The sequence below is a fragment of the Argiope bruennichi genome, chromosome 6, assembly GCF_947563725.1.
Source record: "Argiope bruennichi chromosome 6, qqArgBrue1.1, whole genome shotgun sequence".
NCBI lineage: Eukaryota > Metazoa > Arthropoda > Arachnida > Araneae > Araneidae > Argiope > Argiope bruennichi.
The window spans coordinates 25,976,420-25,993,914 of record NC_079156.1 but is presented as its reverse complement, the minus strand read 5'-3'; the positions used below and the strand labels follow the sequence as shown (position 1 = coordinate 25,993,914).

At 26.6% G+C, this 17,495-nt stretch overlaps 1 protein-coding gene across 4 annotated transcripts; it reads right to left on the bottom strand.

Annotated features, from left to right (window-relative positions):
• Positions 1-101: 101 nt before the first annotated feature.
• On the bottom strand, positions 102-12,813 carry LOC129972170 (uncharacterized). Of its 4 annotated transcripts, none has more exons than XM_056086191.1 (11): positions 12,690-12,813; positions 10,369-10,515; positions 9,283-9,333; positions 8,546-8,620; positions 7,466-7,603; positions 5,184-5,270; positions 4,554-4,679; positions 3,056-3,321; positions 1,696-1,842; positions 426-551; positions 102-243 (listed from the first exon to the last, which is right to left on the bottom strand). In XM_056086191.1, exons 2-11 carry the CDS (start codon positions 10,417-10,419, stop codon positions 132-134), a joined length of 1,179 nt encoding a protein of 392 aa, XP_055942166.1. In that variant the 5' UTR covers positions 10,420-10,515; positions 12,690-12,813; the 3' UTR covers positions 102-131. The 4 variants fall into 4 exon arrangements, 3 of the variants coding, with proteins under 3 accessions (XP_055942166.1, XP_055942165.1, XP_055942167.1); XM_056086190.1 differs by lacking the exon at positions 12,690-12,813 and adding an exon at positions 12,396-12,639; XM_056086192.1 differs by lacking the exons at positions 102-243; positions 426-551; positions 12,690-12,813 and adding exons at positions 562-1,046; positions 12,396-12,639.
• Between the last annotated feature and the right edge of the window lie 4,682 nt (positions 12,814-17,495).

Genomic DNA, 17,495 nt, shown 5'->3' with positions numbered 1-17,495 from the left:
AAAATGAATACTTATCTAAATAAAATAGATGAATTATTTTATCTTCTCCAAAGTATGAATATTCGTTTCACAGTTTTCTGTATTTTATTATATCACAATATTTAACAGGCATAACTCTTGAGATTACATCTTCAAGATTTATTGAATTCGTAGTAAAATTTCAAAAGACATTTAAGTTCCTCAGATTCAGAAAGAAGAGACTGCTTGAGCTGTTTGTGCTGAACTTGAGCTTTTAAATTCAGTCTGAGGGAGAAAAAGAAAAGAATGTATAATTATTTATATATGAGCATTAGTTAAAAAAAAAATTATTCTATTTATACAGCTAAATAAATTTAATATAAATCTATAAAATTAGATCTAATTCTAAGAAAATGTTAGAATCTGAAAGTATAGTTAAATCCAAAAACTAAAAAGTAAATAATTACCTGAATTCTTCCATTAATCTAAGTATTTCATCCACATCTGAATCCTTCAATCCAAATTGCAAAAATTGGTTCCAATATGCAATTTCAGCTGTCTTTACAGGTTCTTGAGTTTTATTAACCCCACAACTTCAAAAAAAAAAAAAAAAAAACAACAACAAAATCATATCATCAAGGTGCATAATGACAAAAATTAAGCACTTTTGTATATAATGGATACATAAACTTTCATATTTATTTCTGTATTTACACAATGTTTGGTATTTTAAATATTTAATTATGCCTTTTAGTTTTGAAAAAAATGAAAAAGTTGACTTAGTACCAAGGTATTAAGTCAACTTTTATAATAAAAATCTAGGATTTGTTTCAATATTTTTTTTAATTAACAAATCGTCAGTTGATTTGGATTTTTCATTACATCTTTTTTATGAGGTATGAAATGGGCAATAAGTCAGCAATTAAAAATTGTTTGAAAAAGTGTACAAGGAGATTTTTAATGTGTTAATTTCTATAGCTAGGAATGTTTTTTTGTAATTTACCAACCTTCCTTCAACATTTATCACTTTCAATCTTCAATTAACATTCTCTCTATACATCTCTCTCTAAATTAAATAAATAAAGATCCTAAAAGCAGAATGAAGATGTCTAAGTCATAACAAGTTTACTTTCAAAGATAGGGTAATCAAAAATATATATTAAAATCAAGACACATAACATACTTAGCAAAAGGATTTCAACAATAACAACAACAAAAAACTAAGTAATAGTGATTTACATAAAATAAGCAATGGAATGGGGAGGGGGCTATGCTATCTTCATCTAATAAACTATAGTCTGGTTCAGGTTCACTATTTAAGTTATTACTTATTTACTATTATTTAACTTATTAAGGAATTCTAGATTTTTTCTTGATTGAGAAGCTTCTGGAAGAAAACATATCTTCAAATCAAAAAATGCAAGTATTTTAATTAAAAAAAGAATTTAAATATTTTAGGAACATTTTAAAAATTACTTTTTAACATTTTTTAGATAATAGAGAGAAAATCATTACTTTAAAGAGTATAATTTCAAAAAAATTGAAGCTATATAAATTTGAATATATGGGAATATATAGCTTTTAAAGATAAATGTTTTAGTATACATTTTAGTAAAGAGACATTAAATTGGGAAAAATCATATTTAAATTCATAGTTTTGCTGTAGCTAGATTCCATTCACTTTGAAATTCGAAATGAAATATATTTGTTAAGTAGCATAAATGAATTACAACTTACAAAGCAGCATTTCTCCATGGTTTCTCAAGTATATAATTATAAAATAAGTTTTCTTCATATAATATTCTGGATTGTAAAGTACTTGCTCTTTCTTGGTAATCTCTCAGCACTTTTCTGTAGCAAGAACAAGCAGCATTTCTAGCACAACTGAAATAAAATCTTGTAAATGAATATCCACTTCCTATCAACTATATAATATCTAGGCAATAAAAATTACATTATTATTTTTATTAATATGTTATTTATGCAGATTAAATTAAGTTCTCCTTTTGCTTTCAAAATTTCAGCATAAAGGAATACTAAATCTGATTTTTTAGAGCAAAAATTGTAACAAAAACATTAACATGTCTAATCTAATAAGTTTCTATGAAACAATGTTGAAATTTAAACTAATTTATACTCGGAACATTTTTGATTCTTTCTTTTGTTTAAAATTTATGTGCTGATTCAGAATGGCAATTTTTTACCAGATTTGCCTGTGCTTCAAAATTTCAAGTACTTTATAGAACTACTGAAGTACTTTAAGTCTTCCATTCCTTCCTTATTTATTGATTTCTTCTAAAAGGACAATTCACAATTAAAAAGAAAATATACCTGAAATAGCTATGAAAATTTCTATCCATTTTCAAAAAAATCGATGATTTTGCTTAAAATTGTAAATTTTGGGGGCATTTAGAATAATAACTAATCCCTCATGATTATTAATTACAATAATTAATTGTCATATCATGATTAACAGTAAAGACCAGAAATTTGTTGCTTAAAATGGCTTAAAAAATTGTTTTAATGAAAACCAAGCTGACTTTCTGATTTGGTAAGAAATAAGAATCTATACTATCTATCTATTATTATTTTAGAAATCAGTAATTTCACTTGAGCTTTAAACTTACAATTTCAAGCCACTAATTTATTTAAAGCTGCAAGAAAATCTAGGCCCTACACACACAAAAAAAAGCTATTAAATAGTTAAAATATGTTATTAAATAATTAAAAATATTTTTGCTCTTATAATTTTAAAAGGGGGGAGTGAGATCAAAAGAGCTGAATATAAAAATGGAATAAGTTGACTGGGTGGATAAGAAAATCTATGATACATTAAATTGTATTTTTAGTTCCATAATTAAAGATTTATTTCAATATAATATTTGCAGAATACACAAAATTAAAATAAATGAAATATTAAATACATAAATAAAATCTTGCATACCATAAAGTGCCAGTTCATATATATTCTGCTTTTAAGTGCTGTGCATAAAATTCAACTAAAAAAAGAGTGAATAGTGAGATATAGAAATGTTTTCACCATAAATTAAAATCATTCACTTAATAGGATGTAATAAAATATTTATAATAACAATACCTTGCATCTAATTTCAAAGTATTTTGATCCTTGAATTTTGCCTCTTCTTTCATTTTAGATTCCTTCTTTATTAAATCATCTAGTGTTTTCAATTCTCTAACAAGTCTGTCTCTTTTATCTCGGAGAATGATGCATTTCCTCTTCATTTTTGCAACAACTGGCATATTTTGATTATAATTTTCTTTCAAGTAGAATATTTCCTGCTCAAAATTTTGTTTCTTCAAAATGTAGTTTAATTTTTCTTTTTCCAATTCATTCCTTAATTTCTAAGTAAATAAAAACCAGAGGACAGTTGATAAATTATAGTTTGAATTTAAAAAAAAATTACAAGAAATGATTCTAAAGTAATACAATGATACCTTGTTACTTTGAAAATTTGACAAACAATCTTTAACAAGTCTTTTCATCATATATACGATTACAATCCATTCAAAAAAGAGTGTACGTTAAAAAGTATAGAAGCTCGAAAATAGATAATGACACTTTATTTCATAAGAAAGCACAGGTATAAAACACAGTCGAAGCATACGAGAAAATGGCACATCATTATTAAATATCCACATCAGCACAAAGCATTCAGAGTGAAATCACTGGAGATCCAACATTCTAAAAAAATAAAAGATCAAGACACCAAAAGATTCATTTAACTGCTTCTCATGTGTGCATCTCTGCTTACATAGCTCTAGTGACAGGGCATTGGAAAACCTTTTATCTTGACCCTTAATACAGATATCACCAAAATTCCTGCACATTCGAAAACCTTCAATTTTGTTGCTAAATAAATGATTGCCAAGCCCGAAGGTCAATGATCTGGCATCCATTAGAGATTGTAATAATATAGATGTTTCTTGGGATAAAGCTTATGTCATATTAATTTATTTCTTCTAGAACTAGTGTACAACTGATCTGAAATTTTTCTGTCTAATCTCATAAAAACAAGGTCATTATACTGGTCTACAACTGAAGAGTTTATTTTTTAAGAATTTTATAATAAACAGTTATATATAACATTATAACAATTGTATCAATTCTCAGTGATATCTTAAATTTATATGAAATGATAAATAATATATCATTATTACCAATAACATGTATATCTCAAATATCTTCGAAATGTATTATATGTAATTCATATATTTAATTAAAAAGTTATTAAAACAAGTAGTCGGTATTTTGTGCATACTAATTTGTATTTAAAATATAAAGTATTTCATTTTTCCCTATAATTTTAAGATCTATACATTTCCTATATATGTTATTTATTGGTGATGAAGTTGTTTATAGCTTTCAACAAGCTTAAGTTTGAGTTGTCACAGATGACAGCATTAAAATCACAATTTCTTTCACAGAATATTGAATTGATGATACCTGCAGTCCGCTTCAAAATCAATTTTGTTAAACATGTTTAAATTGTTGTAGCTTCATTCTAAAACACAATTGACCAGATAAAAAAAAATCAAATACATAATAATAATAAAAGATATAAAAATTTACTCACACAAACTTCAGATAATAAACTTCTCCTTAATTTAAAAGTTTCTGTGTGGTCAACAAGAAATGCATCTTCAAGTTGCTGTAAAGTTAACATTTCAGATGGTTTCTTCCACAAATAAGAATCAAAAGGCTGAAAAAAAAAAGATGAAATTGTTGGGATATTATAATTATTTAACAGATTTTTTAAAGAAAAATATAAATAAGCAAATAAATAAATTATAATCATCATCACTTTTCAAGAAATTTTGAGCAGTTCAATAAACCTGAACATTTGAGAAGGGGGGGGGGGAAACCATATATAGAAGTTTTAATAAAATATACCCAATCAATTTGTGGTAAAAGTGAAAAATTAATTTCCCAGGTAACTTGAAAATTCTGTTATTTTTAATTACCACTGTTTACAAAATTGATAAACTGAAAGTACCCTTTACACTGGCTGATTGTGAAGTGATTTTCTTTACAGTTTGACAATATCTACAATTAATTTAACATAAAATAATAAACATTCAAATATATATTATATAAATATTCCCTAATATGTCTAATTTTGCACAAAAACTTGAATTGCAGCAAGGTTTCTATTGAAAAACACATACACAGAGTAAATTTAGGAAAAGCAACATTTTTAACTTACTTTATCTGCCTCAGTATTTTGAAAAAACATCTCATTATTTTTTCCAAAAGTATCCAAAACACATTTTGAATGCTTCACTATTTCTGTCTGAAAAAAAATCAATACTTAATAAATAAAAAAAGTGAAAAGTGCTGCAAAAATTTAAATTAATATTAATTAAATTTATTAATTAAACATTAAAACATTTTGGCAAAAAAGAAACAATATTTTGATTAAAATGAAGTTATCCATTTAAGCAACATCAATTTTATTTCTTTATTTTCTGCTATTCTATCATAATGTATATAGTTTTAATGAAATATTGTACCTATTTTTCAACTTCATATTTTAAATGAACACCATTTCTCCCTCCCCCTTAAATTCAAGTTAAGACTGACTCTTAAGAATTTAGGAAGAGAAAGCACAAAAAATGTTTCAGTATCCAACAGCTAGTAAATTTTGAATACTACAGCCAAGTGGAAGCTGCTTTAGAATAAAATTAAAATCATTTCAATCATAAGCCAAGCCGAACCAGCGCAGCTTGGCAAAACACACAAAACACTATTACTCTATAAAAAAGTAAACCAATTATTTTGTAAAGATAGAAGTTTAATATTAGTCATAACAATATGTCGAGACCCTACTATTCATTTTTGTCCTCTAAGAATAAATGTTTTCATTTCCTGTCATTTTTTTATAAAATATTTATAAGATTGTATTTTGGACTATCATCTAATTTTACTTATTATGTTTATTGAGCCTACCGAATTTCAAAAGTATGCATCTAACTTATGTCTAAGGATGCATCTATCAGGTTGGCAACTTAGTAATTGCAGATTTTTTTTAGAAAATCAAAGACAATTTTTTCATGGAACTAAATAACTTTATTCTGTAATGTATTGCCTATTTTGATCAATGACCTTTTGCCATCTTTCAGGCATCATCATAATCCCATGTTCATAAAACTTCTGGTTTTTATTAGCAAAAAACTGAATCAGGTATGATTTGACATCATCATAATTATTGAAATTTTTACCATTCAAGGAGTTTTGTAAAGATCGAAAAAAAAAGTAATCAGATGGTGCAAGGTCAGGACTATATGGTGGATGTGGCAAAACATTCCAACCAAGCTCCAATAATTTTTGCCGAGTGATCAAAGATGTGTGTGGCTTTGCATTGTCATGATGGAATACAACACCTTTTCGATTTGTCAATTCGGGCCGCTTTTCTTCAACTGCATTGTTTAATTTCGTTAGTTGTTCAATGTAGACATTAGAATTGATCGTTCGGTTGGGTGGTAAGAGTTCAAAGTAGACAATTCCTTTGTAATCTCACCAAACTGATAACAAAACCTTCTTTTGATGAATATCAACTTTTGATGTTGTTTGAGTTGATTCACCTGGCCTGCTCCACGATCTTTTCCGCTTGATATTGTTGTAAACAACCCATTTTTCATCGCCAGTTATCAGTCGTTTTAAAAATGGATCATTTTCATTACGTTTCTTTAGCAAATAGCAGCTGTTAATGCGTTGCGTTAAATGCGTTTCTTTCGGTTCATGAGGAACCCATGTATCGAGTTTTTGAACATAGCCAAGTTGTTTTAAGTGATTTTCTATGCATGTATGTGATACATGAAGCTTCTCTGCAATCTCACGTGTTGTACTGTGACGATCCGAATCGATTATTGCTTTGATTAGGTCGTCATCAACTTCAACTGGACGACCAGAGCGTTTTTCATCTTTGAGTGAAAAATCACCAGAACGAAATTTGGCAAACCAATTTTGACACTGCCGTTCTTTTAAGGCATCGTCACCATAAACAGCACATAACTTTTTATGAGCTTGCGATGCATTTTTCCCTTTGCGGAAATAAAAAAGCAAAATATGACGAAAATGTTCCTTTTGATTTTCCATTTTTCAACGAACGCCAAACGAAAACTACCCAACCGATCAAAAAACTTTTTTTACTGATTGACAGCTGAATTGCCAACTATCAAATAATAAAATGTGTTTTACATTTGTACTACGTCTGCAAACCTGAAAATTCAACTGAAGCCATCTATGAGTGAAATCCACAATTACTTAGTTGCCAACCCAATATATTAACCAAAACGTTTTGGAAGTTTATTATTTTATTATCTAAAAGTAAATTCTGTTTGACTAGATATTTATATATAATAATGTAAAATTTTTTTTACATTATTGTTAAGAAAAATTTCATTGTTTTTAAAATATTTTTACATATATAATAACTTATAACAGAAAAAAAAATGGATATTAAACGGCAGCAAAAAAGAAATTTACTCTTATGGAACATATCTCTTCTTTTCCAACTCTGTTTAATTCTGAAATCAATGTCTCAATCCTTTTCCTTATTTCTTCTAGCTGCATGCTTTGGTATTCAATTTTCTGTCTGTATTTGGCACTTTTGTCATTTAAATCCTGTAAATGATTGTTGAAATATATTATGAATTTAACATCACCTTTAAGATGCCTATTAAGAAGAGTAATATCAACTATTAATAATTAGAAGGAAAATTATGATTTTTGTAATCACAGACAACTAAAACTGATAGTGAATGGAAAGTTATTTGAATTACGAATTTGTCATTATGACTATCTGATAGAAAAATGTATATTCAAATATACATAATTTACTTTTAAATATCAGAAATCTATATTGTATATAATAAAACTTTAAGTTCAAAATAAACATTTAACTAATTAAGTTTTTTACAACTCTGAGATGTTTAGAAACTCCCATTATTACATTCAGAGGCGATGCGGTTTCTTATGTCTTTCTAAGCACTATTAACTTGTCCTAACTATAATGTTATCATTCTTTTTTGCATTCAGAATAAACTTAAAAAAAAAAAAAAAACTTTTTATAGCGATAATTAAATTACATACAAAAAAAGTTATCTAATTTACAAATTTAAAAAATATATATATTTCTTAAGATTTTATAGACTGATAATAATGAATTTTGATGTATCAATATAATTCAAATAATGCAATAAATATTTTTCCCCCTTTTTTTGAAAACTATATGAATGTTTTAAAGTTTCAGCCTAAAAATAACAGGTTCTTCATAAACCATTCAATATAAACCAAAGTACTTGAAATATAAAAAAAGCATTAATATTTATTAAAAAATTTTATTTGAATTTTATAGCAAACATATAAAGAAGACTTAACAGAAAAAAAAATAAGAATGAAATAAAAATTGCTTAAATACTGAATTGTTTAAATAATGAATAGTTTAACTGTTTAAATTTGAATAATGAATATTATATACGATTGAATATGATCCTAATAGAGAAACTCCTTTTCTCAAAAATACTTCAAAAAACAAAGCAATAAAACAAATACTATTTCACTTACATCATTTAACTGCAAAATAATATCATCATACTCCTTGAGAACTGACTGAGCCTCTTTTTTCTGTTCTTCGAGTATCTAGAATGAAAACAAAATTTGGATTTAAAATTTTTAAAATATAATCAGAAAATGTAAATAGGCACATAAAGAAGAATATTATCATTTATTGTACAGATAAATAAGAAAGAACATGAAACTACAATTTAAAAAATTGAAATGAATTATTACCCTTTATGTACAATGATGAATGTTAAGTACATGAAACTAAACAGAATAAAATTACATGTTCAGAAGTGAGAAGTTGGAAGGCAATTGAGAATACTTTGTTAGCAAAAAAAGTTAATTTTAGGTATATTAAACCTTAGATTCCACTTTTTAACAAATAAAAATAAAATGTAAAAAAAAAAAAAAAAAAAATCTTGTGAATTTTTTTTTCTTTCTAATTATAACTAGAGATTTTGCTAAACAGATTTATAATAAAGGCAAACACATGCAACAAATAATTATTTTAAAAAGCATAATTTATTTATTTATTTTTTAAACAGATAGATAAGTTAGTTTAAATAAATTGAAAATTAATCAGTTGAATGAAGGAACTGAAATGTTTACGTATCAAAGCTTGAAATAAATCAATAAGGAAAAATACTATAAAAATTGCTTAGTGGATACTTAAAAGCCTCAATAAAACTATTTATTAAATACACATTTAAAAATACATCAATGGAGAAAATATTATTAACCTGATATAAATGACGAGGAAACTGTTTTTGTTCCATAACACTTGACAAAACCTGTGAATAAAGTAAATCCAAAATTGTAATTAATAAAATAATTAAAACACAAAGATATAATAAAAGAAATGTAAAGGAATGAAAACTTCATACATATCTGAAAATATATAACATAAATATTATACATAAATAAAAATATGGTGCAACACAAGATTGAATTAAAAAGTACTAGAATTAAAAACATCTCAAACTGAAGCTAGGCAGTGTATAAAAATGTCTAAAAAAATTTGAAATATCTGAACAGGATATTATTTTTAAAAATCAGTAATTGATATTCTGTATAAATATATTTAAATTGGAGAGTGCTTACTTTCACGAAGCTGTTTTCATAACTTTATATATGTAACTCATAACTTTATATATCCTGTAACGGATTATAACAAAGACAAAATTACGTATACATTTTCATTATTATTATTACTTTTACTGATAAAAAAAAGGATTAAATTACAAATTTTCAATATGCTCCATAAAACATTTTCTTATGAAATGGTTACTTTTTTACACATGCCATTCTAGACATGAAATAAACTTTATAACAAACTCATATAAAGTAAAACACAAGAAAAAATGAGTTAATGTTTTTAGTTAAAAAATATAAAATATTTAGTTTAACAAATTAACTACACTTATTGCTTACAAGAACTTATTTTATAGTGTTTTATTTCTGAGACAGCTTATTAAAAAAGTATAATTTTTAAGCAAGAATAAAAATTTAGACAGATGTTTAGAAATTTAGGGGGAAAAAAAAGATTAAATAATTAAATGACTTTAATTTTGAACTAGCTAAGTTTGGACAAATTCAATTGCTTTTATTTATTTATTTTTAATTTGCCAGGTCATTATTTACCTCATAAATTCTTTTAAAATTACTTATAAAAATTATGGAACTGAAAAGACAGTAGATTGAACTAACCAATTTATGTGCAATATGTATTTCTCTAATATAAATGTAAACTTTCAGTTTAAATCAAATGTTCCAAAAATTAACATCTTATATCTATGCTAAAGAAGCTTCTTAATAATGTTTCTTACTTCCTCGAATTTTCTTCCAGTTTCATTAGCTTTTTCATGCATTTCTTCCATATTACTGAAAACATGCAATGCTGTAACTTCTCCTTTGCCATTGGAAATTGTTGTATTCAATGTATGTTCCAGTCCTTCTCTATAAAGTTTCTGTACCTAAAATATGAAAAAAGTGAAACTGTAGATTTATAAATGACTCATACAGGGTGACCAGAGATAAGCACCCCAAAAACAATCTGTAATATCTCAAAAGCCATAGTACATAAATCGCTCAAACCTTGGGAATAAGCAATAGTAACAACCAAATTTAGAATATATATCTTTTTTCTGTAATTGGAATAAAACATATTTATTCAAAAATTTTTTCGTTATTTCATTTTACTTTTAATGCACTTTTTTCTGGTCACCCTGTATCATTAATGGTATATCTCATTTTGACAAACAACTAAAAACAAAATATTTCCTAAAATCTATAATTAATTATAATCAATAGTACACACTTTTTTTCTTGGCTTGAAATCAGTTATTAACTAAACATAAATACCGATGTGAAATAATTTTTTTTTGCTTGTGTGGCATATCTAAAATTTACACAAAATTTTCAAAGTACAGCAATATTCCGATTTTAAATTTCCACCTTTGACATTTTTTGATCTGAACAAATTTCCAAAAATTATTATCAACGTAAATAGTTTCCTATATTTTATATATTACCCTAGTTTATACTACTATTTCTCTCAACTCTTGAAAAATGTTAAAAAAAAAAAAGAAAAAAAAAAAAGATAGCACTGTATTGCAATTTAACCCCAAAATATTTCTTAGACAAAAAAAAAAAAAAAAAAAGAGGTTGCATTAAAAAAAAATGGAAGCTTATTTTCATTATGACTACAGCAATGCAGAATTAGCAAATTTAGCTGCAATGTTAGTAAAGAAAAAATAAATACTTGTCCATTAATTACCTACCATTGACAAACATAATTGAATTTTAGATACAAAAGAATCTAATAATATGCAATTTTAAGCAATTAATTACTGGTCTATGTTTAATAGTCAAGTAAGTGTTGAAAAACATCTAAAAATGATTTTTACTTGTTGATGATTATACATAAAAAAAGAAATCATGAAATAGATTGTTTGTGTAATTTTCAATTCTTTTATCACAATTTCAGTCAAATTCAATATTACTAATTTTAAGTAATTTCATACAAAAAAAAAAAAAAAAAAATTAATAGATTCTAACAAAACAATTTTTGTACCATTTTTTTAAATTTTGTTTTCACTTTCAAACAAATTTATTCTAAATGTTTAATTCAAATAATTGAATTACTAATGAAGCAAAAATTCTCAAAACTAGTTTAAAATTAATAAAAAAATAATGATAAACTAAAAAAAATAATGGTAAAAATATTAATAAATGAAAAAAATACAAACATATAAAGAAGTTATAGTTTATTCTGTCTTATTTCCAGCGATTTTAAATTAAAATAAAAAACTATAAATTAAGAAACATGGATTTCATATCTTATTATGTATATGAATAAGATACCAATCTATATTCCTCAGATACAATAAATTAACCCTGCATTAGAAATATTGTAATAAATAATTGAATGTTAACAGCTAGAAATATACTTTTAAACAGGAACTATTTAGAAATAGAAAATAAGACACAGAATTTGCATAAATTAGGATTATCTATTTGCAGTCGCTTTGATCTTTGAATGGGTATAATATTATCTAGTGAAATAAAATATATTCTACGATATGGTCATAAAAATTTGATAATTTTTCTTTTAGAACTAAAATAATTAATTTTAATGTGAGTGTATATGGGTCATCTATAAGAAATATTCAATAGTAATGCGCTAAAAACAGCTAGTAGAGGCAAAATGCATGCGTTTCTATCAAATATTGCAGCTAATAGATTATTATTTCTGTATTTTATTTTCTACGGTCGTGAAGATACATTTTAGAACGCAATTTAATAAGAATCCTTTTTATATCAAACACTTTAAAATTAAAAAAAAAAGTCTTACTTTCATGTTTCGTTCTTTTAATATTTTATTTAATCCCGTGTTATTGTTCTCCATTATTTTTGTTGAGTATGAGACTGCTATGCACAATAATGATAAGTGTTCGGCACCCAGATAAAGCATGAATTAAAAATGTTCTAGAATTTTGGCTACGATAGCATGTCAGGCTAATTCTAAACAGATATCAGCATTTCTGTACAATCAACATCAAACACATCTCCATTCCAACGTTCATCATAAATAAACAAACTGCGCAGAAAGCTTGCGCAGTGGTAAGAGCATTTAATGGGATTTTACTCATTGTTGATCAATTGTTGCCCTTGGCGATCATTTGGTTTGCCGATAATACAGCTTGTACTAAATTTCACTTAAAACATTTAGATGCAACTTCATGTCCATGATCTCGTCTCATTAACAGACATTAAATTTTATTTTTATTTTAATTGTCATATATACATTCTGTTCACTGTCCGCATGCTTTTTTCTAATGGAGATCTGATAGATGACGGCGCTGTTAAAAATATGAATTTGCAAATAATGTCTTCCAAATTTTGCTGTATTGTAATTTCATTTCTTTTTTGTTCATTTCGTAAACTATGTTGATAACGATATTGAACAGACTCGTTCTCTTTTTACTTTTTTTTTTCTTTCGCTTTCAGCAATGGAAGAAAATTTCACGATTAATTATTGAGGAAATAATGAAAAATAATTTGGTTTTCTGGCAATAATATATTGTAGAAAATTCAGGAAAAATTTGTCCTACTATAAAGTTGGTTTAAAGTTTAAAAAAACAATTTCTTAAATTTCGGAAAGGTGTAAAATTTATTTTTGTGGAGTAATATTTCCGGAAGATATCGCGGGGGGGGATGGCTTAGTCTGTAATTAAAAATAAATAAATAAAATTTCAAAAAAGTCCCTCTGAGGTGCACGTTTTCACCTTACAATGTACATATGGACCAAATTTGGTAATCGTAGGTTAAATAGTCTGGCCTATAGGCCAATACACAGACACGTATACTAATCTTTATTATTAGTAGAGATAGAGATGCAAAAAGAGACAGACAGATAGAATTGATTCATAAGCATGATAAATGTAGTAATTTTTAAAATTTTCTTTGACATCTAAAATTACTCCATTAACATCATCATTAAAAATCAATCATTAAAAAAATAATTATGTATTTTTTTGTTAGCTCTCAAATTTAATATATTGATCACTATCTCTACTAATAATAACGATGAATGTGTGCATGTGTTGGTTCCCTATAGACTAGACTGTTTGACCTAAAGCTCCCAAACTTGGCTTATGTATACTTTGTAAGGAGAAAATGTGCACCTCGTTGTGATTTTTTTTGAAATTTTAATAAGAATTTTAATTATTAAAAATTAAATAAAATTTTGACGTGTTTTTTTTTGAAAATAATATAGAACAAACTATATTATTTTACAAAATAATATAGAACAAACTATTTTAATTCGAATATCATCTTAAAATTAAAAAAAAAACGTATCATAAACAACAGAGTCATTGTTAAATATTTAATTGAAAGCTTTAGCTACTTATTTGCAGAGAACCAACTAGCTGCGAAAGGCGATTAGTTTCTTATATTTAGAATCATTTGCTCTCGCTAGATTATTAAAGTTTTTGTTAAATAAAAGCAACATTTTTTAATTAAAAATACTTTTAGTTAGTTTTTCTAATATTATTCATTAAATAACTTGACAGTTTAGAAAACTTTCTAGTTAAACTCAAGATTAAAGAACACAATACACGCATATGAAGATTTTGAAACTTCTTTTCATATTTCCACGGTTCATTTGAAAATTTTGTGTCGTAATTTCATAGTACCAAGTAGGGAAATAATTTTTTTTTCTTATTTCAACACTATGGCAATCTGAATGAGAATAATTACTTTTTTTATTGTCCATGAATTTTGAGTGAAAAGTATACAATGATATGAGTAAGATGTCAGTTAAGTTCCAATAAGAGTTAGGAGTACTGTGTTATAAAGTGCATCATTAATTATTTGTTTAGACAGAATCTTCGTAAATAAATTTATTTCGTTTAAGAATATCAAAATTCTTGAGTTATGATAATATCGTAGCATTTTTTTTTTTTTTTTTGTAGAGAGTTTTGTTTTGGGTTAACAAAACAATAAATCTATATTTCAAAAATACAAAAAGTATCAATTGAAACCTTGTTTTATCCTTCACTCTTTTTTAAATTATCGGGTTAGGCTTTATTTCTGAAAGTAACTTCCGTTTTATTTCAAATAAGTTTGCTTTAGATAATTATGACTTCTACCTACTGCTCTGTTTCTGCTTCTTCCCGGATATCCTTTAGATAAATAAAATTCGTCCCAATGAATAAGTCATTCGCAAAACCTGCTGAAAAAGAAAAGTTAAATAAGTTGGAAATCAAGTTGTAACTTTAGTTAGCGATAAATCGCCAAATGTGATTTATCTGCATTATTTTCTAATAACCCTAAAAGCGAAAAATTGACATCTCAAAAACGATAAATCGCCAATTTGTTGCCTACGCATTTTGAGGACTTAGAAATCTCAAACCAAAACAGCATCATGTTCTCACATGATAATAATGAAGGGAGAAGAAATATTATATATATATATATATAAATTCTGACTTCAATGATATTAATAGATTTATCTAAAATCAATATCTAAACTTACCTTTAAATTATCGCCATTCAAAGTTGAAATACATCCACAAATCAATTTGAAAATAAAAAGACATCAGAATGAACCATTTAACTAAAACCAATCAAAATAAAATAGCACATAATTTAGATGATACTGCTACCTAAGAATAAAACACACACACACGCACGCACGCACGCTCGCTCGCACGCACGCACGCACACACACACACACACACACACACACACACACACACACACACACACACACACACACACACACACACACACACACACACACACACACAGACTATATATTTTAAAATTTCAACAGTATCTATTGTTTTTTTGTGTGTGTTTTGAGTCTTTTTGTTCCTAATAATGTGCATATTTTTTTCCAAGCTCTCTTCTCTCTCCCCACCTCTCTCTATACATATACAACTTGTGTTTTCATTTAATTTATTACACCATCCATTTTATACATTACTGTTTGTCTACAATGATTTTTAAAAATGTTTGGTTTTGAACTATTAACTTTGTCAAATCTAGTGATGCATAATCCACGATTTTTTGAATAACAAATAATATTGCTATTGTTATTTTTAAATATGCGTTCCAAATATCTGTTATTTCAATCATATTATTAATTAAAAATTATTACTTAATATAAAATTACTTAAATATAAAATAATAATATAAATTACTTAAATATAAAATTATTAAATATAAATTACTTATATATAAAATTATTAAATATAAATTACTTAAATATAAAATTATTAAATATAAATTACTTAAATATAAAATTTATTAATTGTAATTAATACTTAATTTACTAATTTAAGTAATGTGTGATTGAATTAATTTATCTGTTTCAGCTTACTTCTTAAATTTTATTTTTTTTCTCAAAACTGTTTATTTATTAGAGCGAACCATTTTCTGGAAACGGTGAGTTAAAAATATATGTCATTTCTTTAAAATATTTATTTTAGTCCTATATTCTACCGATAGATGGCGCCAGCAGTAAACAGAGTACATGTAATCAAAGTCAATCATGTCACGAGTAATTAAAAATGATCTGTATGGAATAGTGCATCATCAAATACGAATATCGGTCACTCCCATAAAGTGGAGCGGTGACTTCGCACTTTCCAGTGAAGCCTCGCACTTTCCTGTGAAATCACCGCTCCGATAAATTTCAGTGATATGCAATTCAATGATACGATACGATAATTCCAATAACCGGTCCGTTCACTTTTCAATCCAATCACAGATTTCTTTCGAGAGCTTCCATTGGACAGATCGTATCGATTGTTACTTACCCGGGAAGTCACCGCTCCGGCAAATTTCAGTGATATCGTATCGATTGTTACTTTCTATCGTGATCCAAAACCTGTAATTGAAATATCATTAGTAAGATCGTATCAAGGATTTGAATCACACCCCTCTTTGAAAAGTATTGATCACTTGTATTTGTGACTTTTTGATATTGGTTACGTAATAACCGCTCTTAAAATATTCGTCATCCCTAGTCAAATCATTGCAACGAAGGAGGGTTAGTAGCCTAATACTTTCACTACTGATCCGGCCAAACCACGACCTTCGTAATACGAAGGTCGTGGCCAAACCAGCCGTGCAAATCCCATCCTGACAGGCCGGCTTATGTTTCAGACGAGGGATGTACGATGTAAAAAAGTTATCACTAAGGATTTCTCCGCTTTACATCTTTTACCCTTGTTTGAAACAGAAATCGGTTCATCAGTTTTAATTTGCACGGTCGATTCAGCCGGATCGGTAGTGAAAGGATTAAAACATATAAATTCTAATAAACGGTTTTAATTCAGATTTTTGGATTTACACTTTCACTAAATTATTTAATGTATTATATGTTAGTTCTCATATGGACGACATCAAATATTGATGTAATTTATTAACAGACTTGTAGCACCTCTTTTTCCTTTTGAGCAGAGAACGCCCCCTTGTGGCGTTTTACAGATGACAAGTAGTTAAACGGCAGACCTACACTCTGAGGTCGCCTTTTTCCTATGCGCAACCCTTGCGCTAACGCCGAATGCTTTCGGTTAGAAACCGTGGAATCCCTCCACCATACTGTTTTCTTTAACCTAATTTTCTATGTGTGTCTGTAATGATAAGTGTTTGTAAGTTTGTAGTGTAGCTGTGTTTGTAAAAATTAAAATAGTGTATTTAAAACCGCGCAGTTCCTTAGAAAATCACAATACCCCCGCTATAGACTAGATTTAAAGCATTTTTTATTTTGCACCAGTTTTATTGTATTTTATTAAACATTATCATTAACAATTTACGGATAAAACAATAAATATTATCTTGTTAAAATTTGTATTACTCAATGTTAGTTATTAAAGAAGTTAAAAAGATCAATAACTTTGGAGTTAATCATATATATATATATATATATATATATATG

Excerpts from the sequence above, each read along its gene's own strand:
- LOC129972170 (XM_056086190.1), bottom strand. The coding sequence starts at position 12,515 with ATGCTTTATCTGGGTGCCGAACACTTATCATTATTGTGCATAGCAGTC. Across the intron at positions 10,516-12,395 it reads TAAAAGAACGAAACATGAAA|GTACAGAAACTTTATAGAGA; the intron begins GTAAGACTTTTT and ends TTCATATTTTAG. Across the intron at positions 3,322-4,553 it reads GTTTATTATCTGAAGTTTGT|AAATTAAGGAATGAATTGGA; the intron begins GTGAGTAAATTT and ends TTATTTACTTAG.